Source organism: Gouania willdenowi, chromosome 17 (assembly GCF_900634775.1).
Source record: "Gouania willdenowi chromosome 17, fGouWil2.1, whole genome shotgun sequence".
Lineage (NCBI taxonomy): Eukaryota > Metazoa > Chordata > Actinopteri > Blenniiformes > Gobiesocidae > Gouania > Gouania willdenowi.
The window spans coordinates 14835082-14858040 of record NC_041060.1 but is presented as its reverse complement, the minus strand read 5'-3'; the positions used below and the strand labels follow the sequence as shown (position 1 = coordinate 14858040).

General features: G+C 37.3%; 2 protein-coding genes across 7 annotated transcripts in view; both read right to left on the bottom strand.

Annotated features, from left to right (window-relative positions):
• Positions 1-4031: 4031 nt before the first annotated feature.
• LOC114479858 (leucine-rich repeat-containing protein 26) lies at positions 4032-11481 on the bottom strand. Of its 6 annotated transcripts, XM_028473770.1 has the most exons (5): positions 11348-11416; positions 9516-9537; positions 9312-9404; positions 5785-5938; positions 4032-5719 (listed from the first exon to the last, which is right to left on the bottom strand). In XM_028473770.1, exon 5 carries the CDS (start codon positions 5715-5717, stop codon positions 4500-4502), a length of 1218 nt encoding a protein of 405 aa, XP_028329571.1. In that variant the 5' UTR covers positions 5718-5719; positions 5785-5938; positions 9312-9404; positions 9516-9537; positions 11348-11416; the 3' UTR covers positions 4032-4499. The 6 variants fall into 6 exon arrangements, with proteins under 6 accessions (XP_028329571.1, XP_028329566.1, XP_028329569.1 ...); XM_028473765.1 differs by having other exon boundaries at positions 9312-9537; positions 11348-11439; XM_028473768.1 differs by lacking the exon at positions 9516-9537 and having other exon boundaries at positions 9312-9515; positions 11348-11430.
• A 3662-nt stretch (positions 11482-15143) lies between these two features.
• glis1a (GLIS family zinc finger 1a) overlaps positions 15144-22959 on the bottom strand; it is a 39322-nt gene continuing 31506 nt past the window's right edge. The window contains exons 7-9 of the mRNA XM_028472851.1: positions 17127-17260; positions 16952-17050; positions 15144-15988 (exon numbers count right to left, since the gene is read on the bottom strand). Coding sequence (XP_028328652.1) covers positions 15846-15988; positions 16952-17050; positions 17127-17260 — 376 coding nt within the window. The 3' untranslated portion in view covers positions 15144-15845. The remainder of the gene's footprint in view (positions 15989-16951; positions 17051-17126; positions 17261-22959) is intronic.

Below are 22959 nucleotides of genomic sequence, written 5' to 3'. Positions count from 1 at the left end.
TCATGTGTTCCCCATCCCAGCAGTGATCACACAGGAATTATATTATTTTCAGTCCTCAGGGAAGGGAGGAAGCATGATGGAATTTTGTGATCTGCTTTCAATTTATTACCAAGAAATGTATTTACTTGATTTATTTTGTCCTTTTTAACTCCCACCACTAGATAGAGCTCATGAGAAGACTCTGTGATGATTATGATTATGAAGGCCCATTGCCACTCAGTCTTGGTGTAGTAGTAAAGTCACTTTTTTTTTGTTCTTTTCCAAAGCTAAAAACTTACACATGTTCAATACTTATCCCATTATTGATATTAAATGTTTGAAAACTGAGCTAAAGATTTTTACGTTTGTTTCTTTCATCTGTTTTTGAAACCTAGCAACAATGGTTGTACAGATATAGGCATACGGGCAATTGTGTGATTCCAGCTACTGGATCCACTGGTCTGGGCTGAAACCTCTGAGAACAGCTCCGAGGGTGCAGCCCTACGCTGATGGTTTCAGTAACCCAATGCTGTAATTACAACTTCCCACGGTGAGTGAAATCAGAGCTCAAAAAAGACAAGTTGGATTTCAGGTAACTGGTCCCAGCTTGGGTCATTGTACAGGCAGAAAGAGTCTGCAAGAAGGTACAGATGCTATTAATGAGATAGTTTTTCAGTACAAACCAAAAACTAATAATCAGAGATGATAGGATTGCTTTTATTTTGTCTGCAAATATAAACCATTTTGCACAAAACAGTCAATTCATCTTGCAGTGTCAAGAAAAAAGCCTTCTTACATATCATATCAATTGCGTCATCATTGTTACATTCCAGCGTTTGAATTAAAGTAAATTCTAACACCAATCATGTATCAATCAGTCAGAAAATACAGTATATTTCAAAATACAGTATATTTTAAAACAAGTTTATTCCTATTTCCATATTTGCATGTTTTGTCTGACTTTTTAGAGACTGCCATCTTGTCCAGGCCTAATGTTTTGGCCTAATGTATATTTTTTAGTCAGGGCAGAAAGGCAGGATAGGCTACACCTTCAACACATTGCATTCACCTCATAGGGCAAACACACAATAATGGAGAACATGCAAACCCCAGAGCTTGAACCTGTTGTCTAATCTTACTTAGAGGAAATGAAGGAACCCACTGCTCCACCGAGTGCGTTTATTTCCAACACTTTATATGTTGTTTTTGAGCTACTTTGTCTTAGAGATCCTCCACTGTTTTTGCAAAATCTTTTAAATGTACTTATATTAAAAGATATATGCTAAACAAAATGCATTATTATGCACCATATATTATTTTATTGTCTTTTAAAAATGGGACTACTTGCTTGTGTTCCCCCTACTTGATTGATGATGTCACACGGCCCCACTGCCTGTAAATGTCCCATTCATTGCTATTGATATTTTTAAAATTTAATTTTTAATTTAAGTTTTGTTTAAATGTGTTGCTGAATGTTAGCATTATATTATTTTTAAATGCTCTAGTGTTTTTATTTCATTTTATTTTTTTGATTGAAAAATTGTTATGGATGAGTGGTGTATGGTGGACCTAAGCAGATACTGAACAAGATGTAGGCTACACTTGGCGTTAGCATTCACACACCCTCAGTCAGTGAAGTTTAGATCTTGGATTTGGCTAGAGCTAAGGCTAGCAAAAGGCTAATTATTGCATTCCAAACAAAACTTGTTAACCTGTATAATACATTTAGGTGTAATTTGCACATACACACATACATGAAAAAGTACAAATGACTCATTGACAGGCGTTAGTGAACTAGCACACACTGTGGGCGTCATCGTTTAGTCCAAAGCTAATGTTAATATTTAGTAACAAGCCTTTTAAGTTGGTTGGTGCGGAACCCCTTAATTAAAAATAAATATTTTTCATTAGTTTAATGCATTTTACATGCTCACGGCAAAAGAATGTAAACAAAAAATTATGTGAGTGCTATAAAGTTTTAGCATTCAGGACAGAGAGGGTTTTCAAGTCGCCATATTGGAGGTACTCAGCAGGTAAACAAAGCGCACGCACACCAGCAAATCCCAAAATTTCGAGAGGAAATGGTGAATTATTGCCGTGTCTTTGGCTGTACCAATCGGTCAGACCGTGAAAAACATTTGGCGTTTTATAGACTGCCAAAACTTATAACAAATCAGGGAGAACAATGTCAAAAATGATCAGAGGAAAGGAGGCGCATGTGGCTAGAGAAGCTAAACTAGGACCTATGAGCTAAAAATCTGAAGTTTAGGTTAGGTTTGGTTATTAGGGTTTGGTTGATTAAAGACGTTATTGCATTACTTACTTTGGCCTTCACAACACATCTGTTGTTGATGACTTAATACTGCATCTCCCTCACGGCCTCACCCATCCACACACCATCTGGTTATAGACCTCTAAACTTCTGTAAGTATTAAGGTCTTCCGCTGTGTATGGGCATTAAGAGAAAACCAGGATAGCAGGATACATACTGTAATAGACGGAAGACTCTTCAGGTTGTCATTGATCCAAGACGAGGGAGCCAAGTCGTTTGGATCTGCACCACCAATAAAGCATAACTTTTCATCTATAATGCAAATTGAGGAGCTTTTCTGTGGTTTATCCATTGCAGTGTTTATCTCCAAGTGCCTCCAACGTGCAGCGTTTATCTCCGAGTGCCGCCAAATGGCCCAGGGTTACTGCCCAGAACATCTGTGAAAACCCTCAATAAATGCCAGTGTTGACGCTAACCACGTAACCTACACACTTCTTTTTAGGTACATGACTTCTATTTGTTTATTTATTTATTCATTAATTTTGGCTTGACGCACGTATGGTTACTTTTTTTGGTGTATGCTTTTGTCCGTGTCTTCAGGTGCAGCACATCATACGGTTCTGAATTAAAAAGGTTCTGAATAAAAAAAAAAACTGTTTACTTGTTCTTTCCTGAAAAGGAGCAAGTAAGTCTTAAAATGAATGCATGTTGATGCACTCACGATGAACTACTACGTGAGCTTGTAAAACTAATAAATAATATCACTTTAATGAGCTCATTAAGTTATAGTGTATACCATATATTTTTATCCAACAGAATAACTTCTACTACAATCAATTGTGAAAAACTAAATGACTTGAAAGGTACGAAGACGGACTGGGGATAAACTTTAACAAAAGTATAGAAAATATGATTCAAAATTGTAGTGAAACCACTTCAATAGACCTGGTTTGACCTTTGAGGCTTTGACATTCAAAATACAAAAAAGTAAAATATTCATAAAGCTTTAATTAGGAAAAAAAAAAGTCCAATCCTATTAATAACTACATTAGTTGCAGGATGTTCCACACCCTTGACTGCACCCATTAGTGCACAACCCAGTTAGCTTACGAAGCCTGGTGAGTTTTAGGAAAAGAGGTTTGTCTGCTTATTGTACATCTGAGAAAACAATGCAGTGTGTGCTTCCTGCAACTTCACAATGACAGTAATGTTGAATGTCTTTCATGTCGGTCTCACCTTCAGCTGCAGAGAACACTCCTCTACTCTGGCATTTTCAAAGCTCATGTGCACATTAGATAATCAACATGCAAATATTTCTGCTATATATAAAACAAGACAGAATCCTTTAGAAAAAAAAAAAAAAAAAAGCTAGAGGTAAACAAAGGTAACAACACAAATGCCAGCTCCTAAACAGAATTCACAACACTGTGGCTGTACAACTGCAGCTTAGTTTCCAGTGTTGAAAAGTCGGTCCTCCCTTTTTAAACCGTTGCTACGTTCCTCGGGTCCCACAGGAAAAGCCTGGGATTAAATCACTTCCCTTTACATTGTGATACCTCAGAGGTCGCTCTACTGTGTCTCTCAACAAATATCTGTTGTTCTGTGACACACGGCCCCTTTTTGGTGCTTTGGAAACAACACTTGAACATTTTAAAGCAGCCCTATTTACTGTTCTGTGGTTTCTTTTCATTGATATAGTAGAATCTGACTTTCAAAAACATTTTTCCGCCAGAAAACAGTTTTGAAATGTATGGACAAAAAAAAAAGGAATGAAATATTGTAGTAGAACAATGCAGGGCACCAGTTTATCTTACAGATATATATACAGTATATATATATATTTAAACTTATGTGATTAAATGTGCTTCGTCATTTTCTACAGAGCATAATGTATTTCAGAATAAGAAGATAACCTTTTGTTTATTAGATTCACTTTTTGGATTTTGATTAAAATGCAGCTAATTGCATTTTGGTTCATCAAGAACCTATTTCTATTGTTGCCTTTATGTGATATAATTACAATTATTATTATTACAATTATGATTTTCATAAGATGGGTCTTAAAGCCTGACAAGTTGTATTAAATATACCCAAGGGTTTTAGTTTTTAAACTTTAACTTTGTTTTCATCCAACATTACAGCACAGAGCCTCTATTAATGCTGTATGGATGTAGAATGTGAAACATTTGACTTCATTCAGCACCATTGATCTTCTCATCCAATCATTCTAAATAATATGTATCACATGTCATGATAGGTTGATATTCTCAACCTCTCCAGGGTCTGAGTCGTCCAACTCGATGCCTGGCACCAGGCTGTAGTACTCAGTGGACTGGGTCATGTAAGCCTTCTCCCTGTCACTGGAGTCTTTCATCACCTCTGTCACACTGACTGTGTCCAGATCGCTCTTACTGATCTTGTCGGGCTCCTGGGAGCTCCGCCTCTCTTCTGTGAAGCTGGAACAGCACGAGGAGCCTCGTGGGAGAGACTCCACCGATCCCAGTTTGATCTCCTCCTCTTCGTCGATGTGATTAGTGCTAGCCAGAGGTGTAGCGTGTGGGCAAAACAGCAGCTGGCCCTTTAAAATCCCCTGATTGACACAGTCTCCTGTTTTACTTTGTTCCGCTGGCAAGGTGAAGCTGCAATGTTTCTGGCCATTGCTGTTAGAATGTGAGGTTTTCTTTTTTACCGTGCTGAACTTTGGTACTTCTTTCTTTTTCTTCCTGCCACAACACCAGCAGAGCAGCAAAGCAGAGAGGATGAAGAGGGGGAGAATGATGAAGAGCGCAGTGAGGCCAGCGGGGCGGCACACATCGTTGAGCCTCACCGACCACACGCTTTTACCAGCCAGATGCTGAGGAGAGAAACAGGTGAGATTTGCCACCACGTACTGTAGACGAGCAGTCTTGTTGGCATCTCCACCTGCCTCCAGGCCTTCCAGTAAAGGACAGGAGCAGGCCCAGGGGTTTCCATCCAACTCCAGTCTCTGAAGATTCGGCTTCATCAGTATAGAGTCAGGAAGTATGCGAAGCTGGTTCCCCTGCAAGAACAGCTTCTGGAGATTGTCAGAGGACTGCAGAAATCCCGAAGGAAGCTCCTGGAGGAGGTTTTCACTCAAGTCCACCTTTGTGAAACCAGACAGGCCTGACAGAAAGTCTTCTGGTAATGACGTTAGTCTGTTACGACCCAGATAAACTTCCTGTAACGCAGATGTCTCCTTTGCAATGAAGTCGATAGAGCTGATATTACAGTTGGACAGATCCAGGACCAAAATCTTTGTCTCATTGGCAAACACAGACCAGGACACATGGTTGAAAGAAGAGCCAGAGAAGTTGAGACAACAGACATATGGAGGAAGTTCAGAAGGGAACTGGGATAAAATGGTAGCAGCTGGACAAAGACATCCAAAAACAAGTGCTTTGATATCCAACAGCAGGAAGATTAGAAAACTCCACAGGAAAACCATCTCTGTAAGAGAAACCAGAGTGAAACACAGAACAACTGTCACCACATGTCTGTATATCACGTCCTACCTGCCTCCTCCCAGACCCTCTGTCAGGCATCCACTACTAAACTCCTCTGTGCTTGTAAAGCTGACGGCTTCTCTGAGGACTCCGGGTTGCTGTGATGATTGAAGTAGTTGGCATGGTGACACAGATCACTGGGGAGCAGGAGTCCAGTGTTTGACTGTAAGAAAAGAAACAGAAGCTACTACGAGTCTCACATGAGGGTCAGGCTGGTAATTGGCAGATGGGAGCATTGCCAATGTTTGTTGAGGCTGACGCTGTCGCCTTATCAACGTACTTTATCTGCACCTGTATTGTACCAAACACTGTTGATTTTGTGCAAACATTAGTGCTTTTAACTGTTTTAGGCTTAAGGTTGGGTACCATAAAGACTTGGTTTGGACTGTGTAGGATTAGGTGTCCCATTAGGTGAGAAGATGAATTCACAATGTAATTGTACACTTTCAATTATATTAAAGGAATTTGTTTTCATTTTGTTGTTAAAATAAAGAGCTTTTTTCTTCATCACTGACTGTATACAAGTCAAGTCTCAAAATAAAAGTGTTAAATTAATATCAAAACTATTAACACAGCAGGTAGAATCGTTTTGTTCCTTCTGTTGTGGATTTTCTTTTTTATCACAATGTGCCAGTTTCAGTACCTGAAGCAAGCTTTGAAAAAGACTGATTTTTATACATACAGTGTGCTGCATAAGTATCCCCTTTAACATTTCAACATTTTGCCACGCTATGGAAATTTTACTTGAAAAACACACACAAAGTGACACACAATCGTGAAGTGAAATGAAATTTATACATGATTGTGTAACTTTTTTATTTTTCAAATAAAAAAACTGAAAAGTGGGATGTGCAAAAGTATCTACCGTATCTCCCTTTCCTCTTGAAGTTGCATAATGATTTCTGAATGGCCACGTGTTGACCTAATGACTAAATAGAGTCCACCTGTGTGTAATCTAATCTCAGTTCAAATACAGCTAATCTGTGATGGTCTCAGAGGTCAGTTAAGAGAACATTGGGGAGCAGACAGCATCATGAAGTCCAAGGAACACACCAGACAGGTCCGGGATAAAGTTGAGAAGAGGTATAAAGCTGGGTTAGGTTATAAAAAGATTTCCAAAGCTTTGAACATCTCTCAAAGTACAGTTAAATACACCATCCAGAAATGGGAAGAGTATGGCATCACTGCAAACCTACCAGAACACGGCCGTCCTCCTAAACTTACCGACCAAACAAGGAGAGCACTGACCAGAGCTGCATCCAAAAACCCTATGATGACCCTGGATGAACTGCAGAGAGTAACAGCTCAGGTGGGGGAACCCGTCCACAGGTCAACTATTAGTCGTACACTGCACAAATCTGGCCTTTATGGAAGGATGGCTAGAAGAAAGCTATTTTTAAAAGAAAACCACAAGAAGTCCCATTTGCCGTTTGCTAGAAGCCACATGGGGGATACAGCAAACATGTGGAAGATGAGACCAAAATTGAACTTTTTGTCCTAAATGCAAAACGCTATGTTTGGTGTAAAAACACTGCACATCACCCTGAAAACACCATCCCCACTGTCAAACATGGTGGTGGTAGCATCATGCTCTGGGGGTGCTTTACTTCAGCAGGGACAGGGAAGATGGATGGGGCCAAATACAGGGCAATCATGGACGTAAACCTGTGGGAGTCTGCAAAAGACTTGAAATTGGGGCAGAGTTTCACCTTCCAGCAAGACAATGACCCTAAACATGTGTTAGAATGGCCAAGTCAAAGTTCAGACCTAAATCCAATGGAAATCTGTGGTTCATAGCATGGCAAAATATCAAAAAGTTAAAGGGGTGCGGATACTTATGCAACCTACTGTACTTAGTTGGGGACCTGCAACCACTTTTCTTTCACATACAATAAACATTATCACAAACTTGTCTTGTCTGTCGAGAGTTACCACCTGAATATGGCTCTATAGAAACTGAGACTCATCAGACCAGGCGGTATTTATTAATATATTATATTCAACAATCCGTTTTGGTGAGCCTTGAGTTGTTGCCTTTCTAATTTCCAATGTCTAGCAACAACAAGGGATTTTATCTTAGGAAAGTGCTGTTCACTGGATATACCCCCCCCCCCCCCCCTTTTTTTTTTCTAAACATTGTAAACTGTGTTTTGAAATCAGCAGGTCATTCACGTTGCTGTCAAATAATTTGCTATGTATGTTTTTAACTAAATGGGTGTAGCCTACAATATAAAGTAGACTTTAAAGTGCCGTGTGTGTTGTGCATAATGTTTAATGGATTATTGGGTTGTGAATCCTTGAGGACACAATTAAATGGATAGAAGGTCAATTCCTGAACATAAAAACCCACGTGGCTCTTCTTTCCTTAAATGACATTCAGTGAATTTAATGCAGACAGGATAGCAGACACTGGGAGGCAGAATGTGTTTGTTTCACCCTCTACAATAGGACTGAGGCAGGAATGTGCTAACTCTCCAACATCAGAGTCAATTGATTCCCAGCAGAGGGTTTAGGCAGGACCACCGTTGTTGTCAGTGGAGGTCTGCACACTTTTATTAAACACATTTTAATTGCATTTCCTGCAAGCAATCAAACATCACATTTATGTACCTCTCTATCAATAATAAAAATATGTTTTACTTATTTTATAATACAAATTGTAATTATAATAATTAGAATAAAAGCACCCAGACAGCGCAAATCTCCACCAAGCATCAAATATCCCCATATTCACAGGTCTCTGCAGTGATTCTTATCATTGTACCATGATTATTCACACTTTAAAGACTTGGAAGAAACGTCTATCCCCATTAATAATGATACAGTAGGTCCAAATGTATGGGCACCCCCCATTTTTTCGAAAATATAAAGATGAAATGCGCAATCAGGATCCAATCTGGATGAAACTTTTGGGGTAATTGAGAAACCAACTGGACATAACTGAGTCAAATTTCACAAAGATTACGAACGTGATATTAATTCTTGAATCTTTGCCAATAATAGATAGGGATTCTTTTTTTTTAACTGATCCAGAATCACTATATTGATCTGGATCCCCTCCCATTGCGTAAGATTTGGTCAAAATCCATTAAAACAAAGACGTAAAAAAAACAAACAAATAAACACCAGTGAAAATATTACCTTTTTGGCAGAGGTAATAATATTAATAATAAACAAATCAGTCAGAAAACATCACATGAATAAAAAAAAAAACACATAATTTATGAAAATTAGAAGAAAATTTGATAGTTTTCATCATTCAATCAAAAATAATAAGAATAAAACACACATATATATATATATATATATATAGCATAACCAAGAGATGAATACACTTGTATGTATCCTCTACACACACATACACACACACATTAAAGTCCAGTTCTAAACAGAGTTTACTGTTTCAGCTGTACGAGGCTGGACAATAACAATCACAGTGGCTTCAGGCTTTAGTCAGAATCAGTTTCACAGACATTAGTGTGTCCAACACCCAAATGTACCAAAATCCTTTCATTGTGTCGACTTATTTGTCTCACCTAAAATTTCAGAGCAGCGAGCGCCGTGAGAGTAACGCAGGAAGTAGGTGTGAAGAGGAACAGTACGAGCCCTCAGGCTGATGTCTGCCTGTGCTGATGACGTAATAGATCCAGTATGTGTATACACAAAGACGATTTATAGTTAGTTCCAAGGAGGTTGTTTATGTCAAGGGGAACAGTTTGGACTTCAATGAGTCAAATCACCTGTGGAGGAATGATGGAAAACCTGAAAAAAGAGGAGGAAGGATGGGAATAGAGAGGAAATCCCCTCAATCTCAGATTATATTCTTATAATGTTACAGATTATTGATCAAATTAGATGCTAGTGTTTTTTTTTTTTTTGAAGACAGATACTTTCTAAGATTAATCTCTTTGTGTACGGAAACGTAGCAGTTACATGTAGGTGATCATTTTTTTTTGGTGCATCCTAAATGAGCAGTTACGATAAGAGGAGGAGTCTAGCTTTGATAACAGTATTGGAGTAAAGGTCCTCACATGGCTGAAATGATAACGTCTGCTCAGGTTCAGGACTATAGATTTAAGTCGTTCAGTAAAAAAACCACTGATTGATGACTGAGACAATCTTTAGATTTGGACATCACACACAAAGGTTAGCCAACGGTTGTTACGGTTACGCCTTAGAGGAGAGAGGAGGGGATCCTTCATCCACAGGATTGAATATGGAGAGCTCGGGTGATCTCACTCAATAACAAAGGAAGCTGCAACATCCTCTCTGGCAGCAGGACTTCCTCTGGAATAATGCTTGCCATTCTCCTCTTATTCCATTATTAAATATGTGCATGAAAGGTGGGGCTACATGTGGCATGTGCCAAACATTTGTCCTGCAAATTCATCAACATAATATCCTGAAAGGATTTAGTGCAGGGTTGTCAATGTCATTTTAGTCCAGGGGCCAAATACGGAGTAGTACGATTTCAAGTGGGCTACAGATTTCATGCGGGCCCTAGTTTGCACTTCTACGCATACATAAAATACAAAATATGTAATAAACCAATAATATCCAAGCAATAAGTGACAGGTAATATATCAGTTCCAACTGTATTTTCATTTTAAATGTCCTTGATTTTGTGACCAATTTTTATGTATTTAAGGGAAATGTTATCTAATAATTTGGGGGAAAATTGAAGAATTTTGTAAACATAAAAAATGACTACCATCATGTGATATAAGCACTGGAAAAATTGTGAGCCCCTGTAAATATTGTTGAGTTTCATTCACACAATGATTCATGTTTTCTCTGTAATTTCTTTAACTTTCTCCCGCGGGCCGAATTGGATGATCCAAAGGGCCGGATTTGGCCCCTGGGCCTCGAATTTGACACGCGATTTATCGTATGCACAAAATATGCGTATAAAACATCCCAGAAATACAGGTTTTAATACACACACTTAGATGCTGCATTTAAAATCAGTTGTTGTGTATTGAATAGAAATAGAATACTATATATATATGTATATGGTTGTGAAAGTACAGCGAGACACAGATAAACTGACTGATAGCACTGTCCACTATGTACATCCTGAATCAAATCATTAAAAGATCATTTAAAATTGATTTTTTTTTTTTTAGATAATTATAATTGGTGTCATCTGACTTTAGTAATCTCACAAGGAATTAGAAAATCCAACAGTCATGAGTTCAGATCAGTCAAAACTTTTGAATACTAATTGTGTTTTTGTTTTTAAAATGGACTCTTGAGTCTGAAATAAAGAAGGATGATGATGATGATGATGATGATGATGATGATGATAATGACTCATTTTCCCTTTCAGTTTATATTATGGGAAGGTGTGTCCAAACTTTCAGCTGCTAGTGTTCATAGGATTATAGGATAAAACTTTTTTTTTTATTTTAAATGGTAATCTTAAGAAAATAAAATAAAAACATGAAATAGACATATCTTAACACCACTTATCACATGTTATTGTAAACAGAGAGCTATTTAAGACAGTTAGAGGAGTTCCCAAACAGAGAGAGCACATCATTGCTGAGAGGAATAACAGAGAAGTTGTTACCTGTGGATTTAATGGAGCTCTATGAGGCTCTGATGGAGGATCAGCTGTGTGTCACCACCACCACCACCGACTCTCTCCTCTCTGCATCCCGGCTGGAGCGCCTCTCCTCCCGGAGGCCGGAGGGCGTGTCCCTGTCAGAGCGGAATGTGGAAATACAACCCTGCTCCTCCCTCCCACACCCCACCCCCCCCCCCCCCCACGTGCGTGCGTGCGTGCGCGTGTCAGATAGCGCACTTTGTTCATCAGCGTTGGAACTTTTTGATAAAGTCCTCCTATCTGTGTCCACTGTTACACACCAACACAAGACAGATGACCTCGTTTCACGGGGAACGACCTGAGTTGTTTGTTACAACAGCGCCACCTTGTGTTTGACTGATATTGCACATTTATACTGTACACACTGTACTGTGTATGTCAAGTTTACTCCAGTATGCCAAATAAGACGAATTTAGTAAATAAATAAATAAATAAATAAATGATGAAATGCATTCCATTTCAGAAAATAATTACATTTAAATGAAATAAGTATTTGTAAGTTTAATCATCATATTTTAAATCAGTGTTTCTCAAATGGGGGTACGTGTACCCTTAGGGGTACGCAATGATACTGCAGGAGAGAAAGAGAGAGAGAGAGAGAAACATTATCAAATAAAAGCATGAAAAATATGGGGATCTTAAAATTAGGGGGGGTGTCACGATCCAATATCGATATCGGTCCGATATTAGCCTGAAAACGAATATCGGATTCAAATTTTTCTATTCGAGATTCTCCGATTATTATTTTCATTTGTTTTCCCCAATTCATTTTTTTTAATTTATTTCATTCAATTGTTGAATACTGTAGATATTATGTTGAAGGTTAAAATGTATGTAACATTGGTTAATAATAATAAATGGGTCAGTTTTTCTCATACCTACTGTTGCTGACTATTGTAACATCACTTGATCAAGCCTTTTCTAACATTCCACAATACAAAATAAGTAATTATTAATTTTTTCATTAAAGAAAAAAAAAGTATAATTCATGCTGATATCGGATCAACATCGATATCGGACGATACGCAAGGCTGCAATATGGGTATTGTATCTGTAATGAAAAAGTTGTATCGAGACATCCCTACTTAAAATGTGTATTTTTGGTTTAAAATGATAATCATAATAATGATGATGGAAATGATCTTAATTCGAACATGAACTGAAAATTCAAATTCACTTTCTACTATTCCTTCTATTTCTATACAAAGTTTGATTCTTTAAAATGTGTGTTAAGTTCATCCTTATTCAATTCATCATTGTGCTCTATAGTTGTTTTGAAAAAAAATAAAATTCTGAGCAAAATGTTGTAGCTGGAGGGGGAATTGAGCCAAAATAGTTTGAGAACCACTGCTTTAAATCAGTGGTTCTCAAACATTTTATGGCTATTCTTCACTTTGAACGAAGGTGAACTTTCAAGCCCCACCTACATCCATTGCCCCCCAAATAATCCTGACAAATAACACATTTTCAATTAAATAACATGGGCAACACCATATTTCACAATAAATCAAAAACTAAATTAAAAATATTAACCGGCATAAAAATAAATTAAATGCAGTAGTAAAAAAAAATACAGGTAATAACATTGTTTGCAATCTGTGCAAAAAGTAAAAAAAAAAAAAAAAAAACTTAAGAAAAAATTAAATAAATCAGTTTCCGGTCGCATATCTAATGAGGTCTAGAAATTGAATGCTCTTTATTTTCTGCTACATTTTTAGGCTATTTCATTATGACTTTTTTTTTTTTTTTCAAGTGAATGACATTGTTTTTAGTGTTTTATTGTTTCATTTCCTCCTGTTTGTCGCGGCCCACCTGTCATTTCTTTACTCCCCACCTCCACACACTTTGAGAAACACTGCTTTAAATAATAACATTTTAAGGTCTGCATATCCAGATCAATATAACATGGGAATGATGGCCCTTCTGTGATAAATAAAGATACGAGCATGTTGCACTGCCAGAAAAACCAACTGCACACACCTACAGTATTTGCACAACAATACTAACATGTTTATAATTCCCACGACTATAATGTTATTTATCCAATATCTCAAAGCTTTATCCTAATTTGTATTTTGCGTCCATCTCGGAACAATTTCCTTTTTTTTTTATCATTGAATTCATAATTTATTTTCACAGTGAATTTACAGTGGCAATTCTCTTGTACACAAAATGCCTTTCAGGTAAATAAATACTTGAATCTTAATGATACATATATATTAGGGATGTTTGATATTAGCTTGTTGTCCAATGCTATATTTCCGATATGAACCAATACTGATATATGCTTGTGCATTGTGTATATACTGTATATTTATTACAAAACAGCAATATACAGTAAGGATGACACTTGCATTTAGCTACCCCAAAAAAAGGACATTCACACTATTTACTAACTAATTGCAGAAGTTAGACTGTACCAAGGCACAATTAATTTATGAGTTTGTGATTTTGGTTACCCCGGTTTTTAGACTCATTTAAGATCTTTCACCCAGAGCCTGCATGAGTTTTTATCCCACTTTTTTAATGACAAAGTTGCATGTGTGTAGCTGTCAGGACTGATGGGAAGTCTGTATCACTGACTGATGAGCAACAAATTCACCAAAAGTTCTGTCTATGACGGCTGAAATAGTCGATACTAAGTAGAAATGAGGGCTTCCTGAGGACAAAAGAAACATTAAAACATATTTATTTAGTCAACAAAACAGCCACATTCTTATACAGTCTAGACATGTTCAATGATGACCAGAAATCTTTTAAAATGCAACAAAATAAATGTAAACCTTTTCATGGTTATAGTACGTGGTGCTGCTGCTATTGTACCATGCACTAGTAATACTAAGTCATTTATCTCAGAAACGTGTGCAGCAATATGATTGTAAACGATGTACACTACACCTCCCTCATGTTCAAAACAACAATGACCTCTGTGTTTGTAAATGCAACACAATTCTACACCATAACAAAGCGAGAATAAACAGTTTTCTTTCTATTAAGGCAGTGGTTCTCAACTTCTTCATCCTGTGACCCCAAAAATAAAGGTTCGAGAGACCAAGGACCCCCACTTTACCTAAAGGTGGTTGAACACAGACATGAACATTGAAGAACAGTAATGTGGAGACAGGGCCATCTATAAGGGGGAATAAAGAGGGGGAGATTTTTGGGGCCCGTTCATAAAATCAGCAAAATTATGATCTATTATTATATGAATCTGTGATAACCACATTTATTTATTTATCTGAAAAACATCCACTGCTATCTGGGAAGTTTATTATTATTTGGGCCATAGTATAGAGTCATCTTAAAGATGCAAATCCTTGTTTTAATCAGAAATAAAATGAGCTAAAAGTGAACAAAAATGGTGGAAAAGGTGGTAAAATGTGATTTTAAAAACCACAGAAATTGGTTAAAAGTTGCAAATTAGAGTGGCCAAAAACAAACAGGAAAAAATGGTAAAAAGGATATGTGCCAATATCAATTAGGAACACAGTATAAACTGCCAAATAATGGGCATGACAAATTGTGAATGTGGATAAATTGGCCAAAATAAGCACGGAATATGATGAAAAGAGGTTAAAAGTGACAATAACAAGTCAACATATGCAATATTAGGTGGGAAAAGTGGTGGAAAGGGTTTATAAGAGCCGGAAATGTCTTGAAAATGGAAAAAACGTGTAGAAAAGGCATTGAAATTTGAGAAAGAAGTGGTAGAAATGGGAGTAATGTAGCAATTGCATGCATTGAAAGGAGCAAAAATATGGCAAGAAAAAGTGATGAAAAAAGGTTAAAATATGGCAAGTTTGGTGTATTGATATAAAAATAAGCAAAAATGGGCTCAAATTGTTCCAAAAATATACTTGGTTTTTTTAAGGTAACTGGGGATCCCCTCTGAGTGTCTTGCAACTCCAAATGGGGTCCTGACCCCAAGGTTGAGAACCTGTGTTAAAGAGTAACTGTATTATTCAAGTGCAGGTTGTTGGTTCCACCCTCTGGCACACGGCATGTATTTCATAGTATTTTGTGTTGCAGTCAGACACTAGAGGGCAACAACGCTTTGGTACTGCAGCAGCTTCAATATGAACAACAAATAAGTTCCAATGCTCCGTAGCATTAGTGCACTTTGTTAAAGGCTATTTTTGGCAGATCAGCTTACTGTAAACCATCAGGTGAATAGCTCACCATCTTTCTTGATGTGTTTGTTTGCTTTGCAAAAACACTGGGAAAAGTACGAAAACTGGCTTAAAAAAAACCTCCTAAATTCTCCAAAAGGCTGCTTATATACATAGTTTTTTTTTACATGTAAAAACTGTAGTTCGTATCCTACAAATACTATTCTTTTCACATCCAACAACAAACTAAACCACTGGCGATAAAGTCCGCCTGGATAGTGCCGCTGTGCCGAATCACTGCCAATCAATCCACCCATTATTTTAAAAAGGACTTTTTGGTTTTGGGGTTTCCATCATGAGTCCAGATAGATGGAGAAGATTTGGCTGAGGCAGCATTCTACGCTGTTAGCCTGGAAGAGGAAGCTGTCATCCAGGCAGGGAGACATGCAGTAACCGCCCCCGGCTTGGTCCTGCAGGTCCTGCAGTAAGTCAAAGCCTGAGAAGAGAAAACCAGAATCGTTACATTCATCATATCAAGATATAAGAAGTTGTTGGTTTCAACTGTAGAAGAAGATTGCATTTAGTTAAAAATACATGGTCAACACTTAGAATTTCTTAACTTATTTGTTTTTTGTGTAGTTTGAAATACAGATTGTGTATTTTTCTGAATTACAATAACTTTTATAACCAATAATAGACATTTGCTGAGTTCAAAATTGCATACTAACGTACTACACACTAGTACGTTACTGAGTATATAGTGTCTACTATATACTATTAGTATAATTAGGAGGATTAGGATGTTGACTGTTCCCACTGAAGTATACTTCCAAGTTTCCCAAGATGCATTTCGAACCGATAACGACAAAAACCTGAAGCACACAGAGGCTAAATATCTGATTCTCCACCTTTGAAAGTTCTGAAAACATTTTAAGTGAGAAAGTGACCATGTAGAATATCTACATGTTTTCAGAGACCCTCCATTGTGCTACTGACTAAACTTCAGGTTAACTTCAAAACAAGAGCCTAAAAAGTAAACTGAAAACAAGAAGAGACGCTTTTATTTTGAAAATGGGATGTTTGCCTTTTAGCTTGAAGCCGGTCCCTGGATGATTTTATCTTCCGCTCGCAATGCATCATGGGGCGGTTGAGTATGAGTAGTGTGCCCATCATGCATACTGTAAAATGAATTAAAAGGAGCAAAAATATGGCAAGAAAAGATGATGAAAATAGGTTAAAATATGACAAGTTTAGTGTATTGCAGAAAAAGGGTAAAAATAAGCCAAAAAGGGGCTGAAATTGTTCAGAAAATATTCTTAGTTTCTTGAAGGCACCTGGTAACCCCCTCCCAGTGTCTCACGACCACAAATGGGGTCCTGAACCCAAGGATGAGAAGCCCTGATTTAACCAGTGATTTGAGTAATTCCATAAACATTGTGAGTGCCTCACACAGACTTACCTGTGGAGTGAGAGGTTGGGGGGTTGGTGAGGTAACCAGTTTCCTCAAAGCCTCCATCGCCGTGTGATGCAACCATCTTTCCCTCAGGATACAGACAGCCTTTGGATAAACACAGCGGAAACAATGACGCATAGCAACACTGGGCGCAGGTGTCGGTGATGGACGCTGTCTGTACCTTGCTGCTGGGAGAACACTTGCTGTTGTTGGTTGTACATTTTGTGGTAGCCCTGCAGACACACATCCACTCTTTCTGAGCAGAAACTCACTGGACTGACTTCAGGGAACTCGAACGATGACATGCTTCGGTTCCTGTTAATATATTGAATTTAAAGACAAACATAAATGTGAAATAATGACACTCGATATCTCATTATGTCAATGAAAAACTTGGATAAGCAGGTGTTTCCACCTTAGGGGGCGACGTAAGCATGTTTGATTTGGAGTCATTTTTTTGATGCTCTGCACCAGGAATGTGCTGACTGTGCACAAACAATATGACTCGACATGGAAACAACTGAGTCAGTGGAGCCAAGTCGGCGAGAGGAAGGCAACCAAATCTCTCTCTGAGGAGAAACGCAGCTGAAAGCCCCCAGTATGTTATTTGACTTCCCCCCTCCATCCTCTCTCAGCATTTCAACCCAAGATCTGCACTGGATGATGTACTGCAGCATATTGTTCCCCGGAGAGATAAATGGCCTTGGTTTCCGCTGGAAGAGTTTTAGTGGGAGTCATAAACAAGCTGGGACTTGTCAGTGATACAGGATGGTTACCAGCCAAAACGCCGTCTATATTTGCACACAAGCATCTTTAAAAAGTAAAAATGTTTGGAGTTATCTTTACTTACATCACATTTATCATCCACGGGTCTCTTTATTACCCGTTTCCCATGTCATATGCTATTACATTTTATTCAGCGCCCTCTGCTTTCACTTGAAAAACACAATAAAAGCGAAAATTAATCACGACTTTGAGACCAAAACTGATATAGCTTACAGATGTTTGTGGCTTCCCATGGCTTGTATAGGTTTATGTACACAAAGTGGACTTTGATACAATGAGTGACTGTTCAAACGAATGAGCTGCAATGACTGCAAGAACCAGTATCCCCTCTTGATGGCCCCTGGAGCACCATGGCTGACCTTAAGGCTGAACAATGGCATTTGCTCTATGGTTTACATCAGGGCTTTTCAGCCTTGGAGTCGCCTGGAAATAAAATTAAAATTGGGTCGCCTGAAATGTCTAGTAATGAAAATATTTTGCACAATTAAAAAACAATACACACGATCACAGAATTAGATATACAGTGCAGGAAGAGGAAAAAAGCTTGATGAGCTTAAATAGTAATTTTTTTTTTTTTTTCAAATTAAAACACCACATGCAATTTCAGACAATTGGATTTCTATAATTTATCTTTCTTAAATATAAATCTAGTTGAAAAAAATGCAGTATATAAATATCTAAGCTGGCTCATATTATCACTAATGTGCACTGATAGTGGCTACTCTGTATTTGTAACACAGTATAACAAACAAACAAAAAGGAATTTTAAAGAAAATAAAGGTTCGGGGGTCACCAGAAATTTGTGATAAGAAATGGGGTCATGACAAGAAAAATGTTGGGAACCACTGGCTTACACTCTTGTAACGCGGCAAATCTTCATCCAGATGCTTCTCTTAGTTTACATGTGGTATGAAAGGAACGCAGATTGGAAGATTTCAGATCAGCTGCTACATTGCACAACCAACAGTCAGGGATAATCTTAACAGCAAATTTAGTTTCAGTTTTTTTTTTTTTTATTATTTATAGTTTCAGTCAAAATGTATAGTCATCAGGACTTTTTCAGTTATAGTCTAGTTTTAACAAACTAAATGACATTAGGATTTTAGTCGACTAAATCATTTTTATTTATTCAATTAACATTTACCAAGCTGATATGAGATGGTATTAATGTTTGTAAATACACACAGACTGATTTGTGCAAAACACCACATGAGCCGTCTTACGTCTGCAAACTAGGGCTGAACGATTTTGGAAAATAATCTAATTGCAATTTTTTTCCTCAATATTGCGATTTAATATACGATTATTTTTTCAAGGGCCTCTTGTCATGTATTTTTCAACGAAAACAAGCAATAAATCAATCTGTTTCATAATAAACAATTTCAGATTTATTTAAACTTTAAAATAAATATAAAACATACATTTTGAAGCAGAGATTACAACAAAAAAGTAAACAAATTGGTGGCTTTAACTACTCTACATATCTAATTAACTTCACGTTTCATGAAACATGTAGACATGTGGACTGCAATTCTTAAACACTCTCTGAGCTTAACAGGACAGTACAAGACAGGACAAGAAAAAAAAAAGGGAAAAAAAAAAATTTGCAGCCTTTGCGATTAGAAAATAGCGTTTTATGATTTTGTGATAATATCGCAAATGCAATTAATCGTTCAGCCCTACTGCAAACACTATCAGCTTACTTCCTTGGCTCACTTACCAGCTTGTCCCGCCTTCCACGCAACAAAACTTGAATCGGTAACGCTTTAATTGACATTTTATACATAGGGCTGACATTACGCTGTCATTATTATGATATGACACCTGCCATTATCATGAATAAGGTGTCATGAAAGGTGTCGTTCATTACCCCAATCCTTTGGTACCCTAACCCCTAACCTTAACCCTAACCCAACCTAACCCCTCCGCCTAACCCAGAAAAAGCCAAAATAGCTCCAAAGGTGTCATATTTTAGCGAGACACTTAATGACAACCTTCAAGACACCTTATTCATGCTAATGACAAGTGTCATATCATAATAATGACAGTGTAATGTCAGCCTTTATGTATAAAACTTCAAGTAAAGTGTTACTGTAGTTTTTTATTAATATATCATCCAAAAAAAGAAAAAATAACTTAGTTCTGATTGCTTTCTGTCCCATGTGAACATTATAGTTTGTTTTTTATTAGTTAACAAAAATCTTTCGATATAGTTTTTCTTCACATCTATTTTTTAATGACCCATAGTCTGGTTATTGTCACTTAAAACATGTAGCTGACATTTGTAACACTGCTGCTGTGCAAAGTCGTGCTCATTAAACTGGTATCTTTTCAGTTTTTAGTGCTTTTCAGGTGATGGTGTAAACCAAAAATGGAGATTTAAAATGACAAGATTAAATGCTACTAAAAACAGAAAGAAATGAGTGACAATTTCATTTTGCTTTTACTAGAAGTACAAAGAAAAAGTGTAAATGTATAAATATTTTATATCCCCAATGCTCCCTGATGGACAAGCCTGTGTGCAGGTTTCTGAATCCCAAAGGTATATAAGAAGAAGTTTCATAGGCTTTTTCCAGCCAGAGTGAACACTCGTCTGACCATGAAGTCAGACCTCGATGCCGGCTGTACCGTGGAGCAAAGATAATTTACCTCCACGTGTTTAAGGTCTCACTAGGTCATTGTGGAGGGAAAAACAAGTGCTTGCCTGGTAGGCATTGGCAGAGTGCTGAGAGCTGTGGGCACCGCTGGGATTCAATGACATCTTCAGCTGCTAAAAAAACACACATCAATGGGCAGATTGTGCATAGCTTCATGAGACCGTTGGCTGAGACGCACATTAAAGGCGTTTTCAGTTATGCGCTCTCGAAGCAGACACCCAAACACTTGATTTACTCAAGTATGGCTTTGTTTAGTGGTTACTCTAATGTAGTGAGTAATTTGAGCAAATTGTTGGAAAAATGCTACAGGCGGTGGACGCTCCAAGACCTAAGGTGTATGCATGTATAGTAATTTAAGATAATGTGGAGAAGTGTTTTAGAAGTGGTACTCGTAGCAAGATACTCACTATTTTTCAAGCAAACATTGTTTGTGGTTTTGGTTTGTAATGAAGGTGAGGCAGGGGATTGGATCTCAATTCCAAAATTGCATCTTTGTGGTGCATATTATAGCACCAGTACTGTGTTATGAGGTATTTTGGCTTCACATTAGCAGCATATTAGATTGGTTTCATTTAATTTAATACTTTTTAATTTATTTTAATGCTATAAAACTTTGTATTCAGGGGAAACTAATTTAACACCTTAGCAAAAACCACAAATACGTTAAAAAAAAGTGTAAAAAGAAACTATTCCCTGAGAGACTTTCTTTTATTATAACCACAACTTTTATTGGACAGACTGCTCTTGTTGTTCCTTTGGTGCCATTAAAAGACCATTTCACATGCACATCCTCAATGACCAATAATTTGAACCCATTATGTCCACAAACTGCAGCACTGGAGGCTTTCAGCTGTCTTTCTTTAGTCCCACTGCTACTTTTACACAAGGCTAGACAAAAATTTTGTCTCAGTTTACAGAACACATAAGTTCTGCGGCCTCCAACTACCCAATCAGAGGGACCGCAACGCTTTAGCTTCATCCCTGGCGATAATGCCTCTGGTTTATTCAAGAATGCGTAGGCTGACATTACTCTGCCTGATTCTTGGTACGAGCTTTCCAGACCAAAGAGAGACTCGAGCAAAGTGACTGTGGTGATATCTTCAGCGACATTAACGGATGGTTTTGGAGATGTGTACAAATTGGGGGTTGAGATCAATTATTTTGTTTGAAAACATTTTGATGTAATAGAAATTATTTTTGAAACAGCAGAAAGGGAACCAATTGATCATATTTAACTGTATATCCATATTTGAGACTATGTGTGTATGTATATGAACAAGATAAGTCAAAAACTGTGGTCAGTAGAAAATAGCTGTGAATAGAAACTGCTCCATTGTACTGTGCTGGCAACAATAAATATCTCCAAAGTTCGCCAGACACCGCGAAGGATAAGTGGGAAAACATGTCCTCAATTTATACATTTGAATTTTGAATGCCTTTGGAAACACAACGAGATTCAAATACTTACTAAGAAGTAAAGATCATAGGGCGCTATGTTATTTCTCTCCACCAGTAGGTCAATTTGTAAGCTATTCTTTTTTCTTTTTTTTTTACATTTATTGTTTATTCAGACCAGTGTTCAATTTGATAGAAAATTGTGATTCTGTTTTAGTGATTTCAAACACAGTCATAGTCTTCTGACTAAAGTGCAGCTTAGTTTTAATCAAACTCTAATAATCAGGACTATTTCAGTTATATTCTACTTTTGGTCAACTACATGACATCAAGATTTTAAAATATAAAGTATAAACATTTAAAGGTTCAATTACCATTGATCAACCTGATATGGGATGATATTAATGTTGATAAGAAATAAACACAGATTTGCATTGGGCCACATGAGCCGTCTTACGTCCACAAACACAATCAGCTTACTTCCTACTGGATCATTTACACAAAAAAAGTCGTTTTGATTGGATACCTTCCTAAAAAATAAACTTAGTTCTGATTGGATTTTATCCCATGTGAACATTAAAGTTTAGTTTTTATTAGCTAACAAAAATGTTAATATATTTTGATATTGTTTTCGTACACGTTTTAAAAATTTAAATAAATAGTCATAGTCTCGTTATTGCAGCTTAAAAATATACTCCACGAAAACTATGATAAAAACTTTTAGTCAACAAAATGAACACTGATTTAGATGTTACCAATAGGGATGTAACGATTAATCGTAAGGCAGTTAAAAAATCGATTCATAGGTATCACGGTTCATATCAATGCTCTGAAAATTGAATCGCAGTACTTTTTTTTTTTTTTTTAAACAGCAGAGGGCACTATATCTATTTATCCTTCTCTTGTCCAGAAGTGTAGGCAGCGGGCGGAATCTGCTACTACTCTCTTTCTGGCCGCCTTCTACTCTTAAACATGTTCATAAATGATTCCTTACCCCTTTATCACCGAAAGAATATTTGTAATATTACGTGAATATCTGTAAAAGTCACGTTTTTCTATTAGCTCTGTCTGCTAGCATCTCTCACTGCTAGAATAGCTGCATGCCAACCAACCACTGGGTTACCAGCGCCCTCTGCTGGTCCAAACAACAAATATCTGACGTAATTACAGTGAAAT

Bases quoted from the DNA above. Each gene is read 5' to 3' on its own strand.
- LOC114479858 (XM_028473769.1), bottom strand. From the start codon at position 5,717: ATGGTTTTCCTGTGGAGTTTTCTAATCTTCCTGCTGTTGGATATCAAA.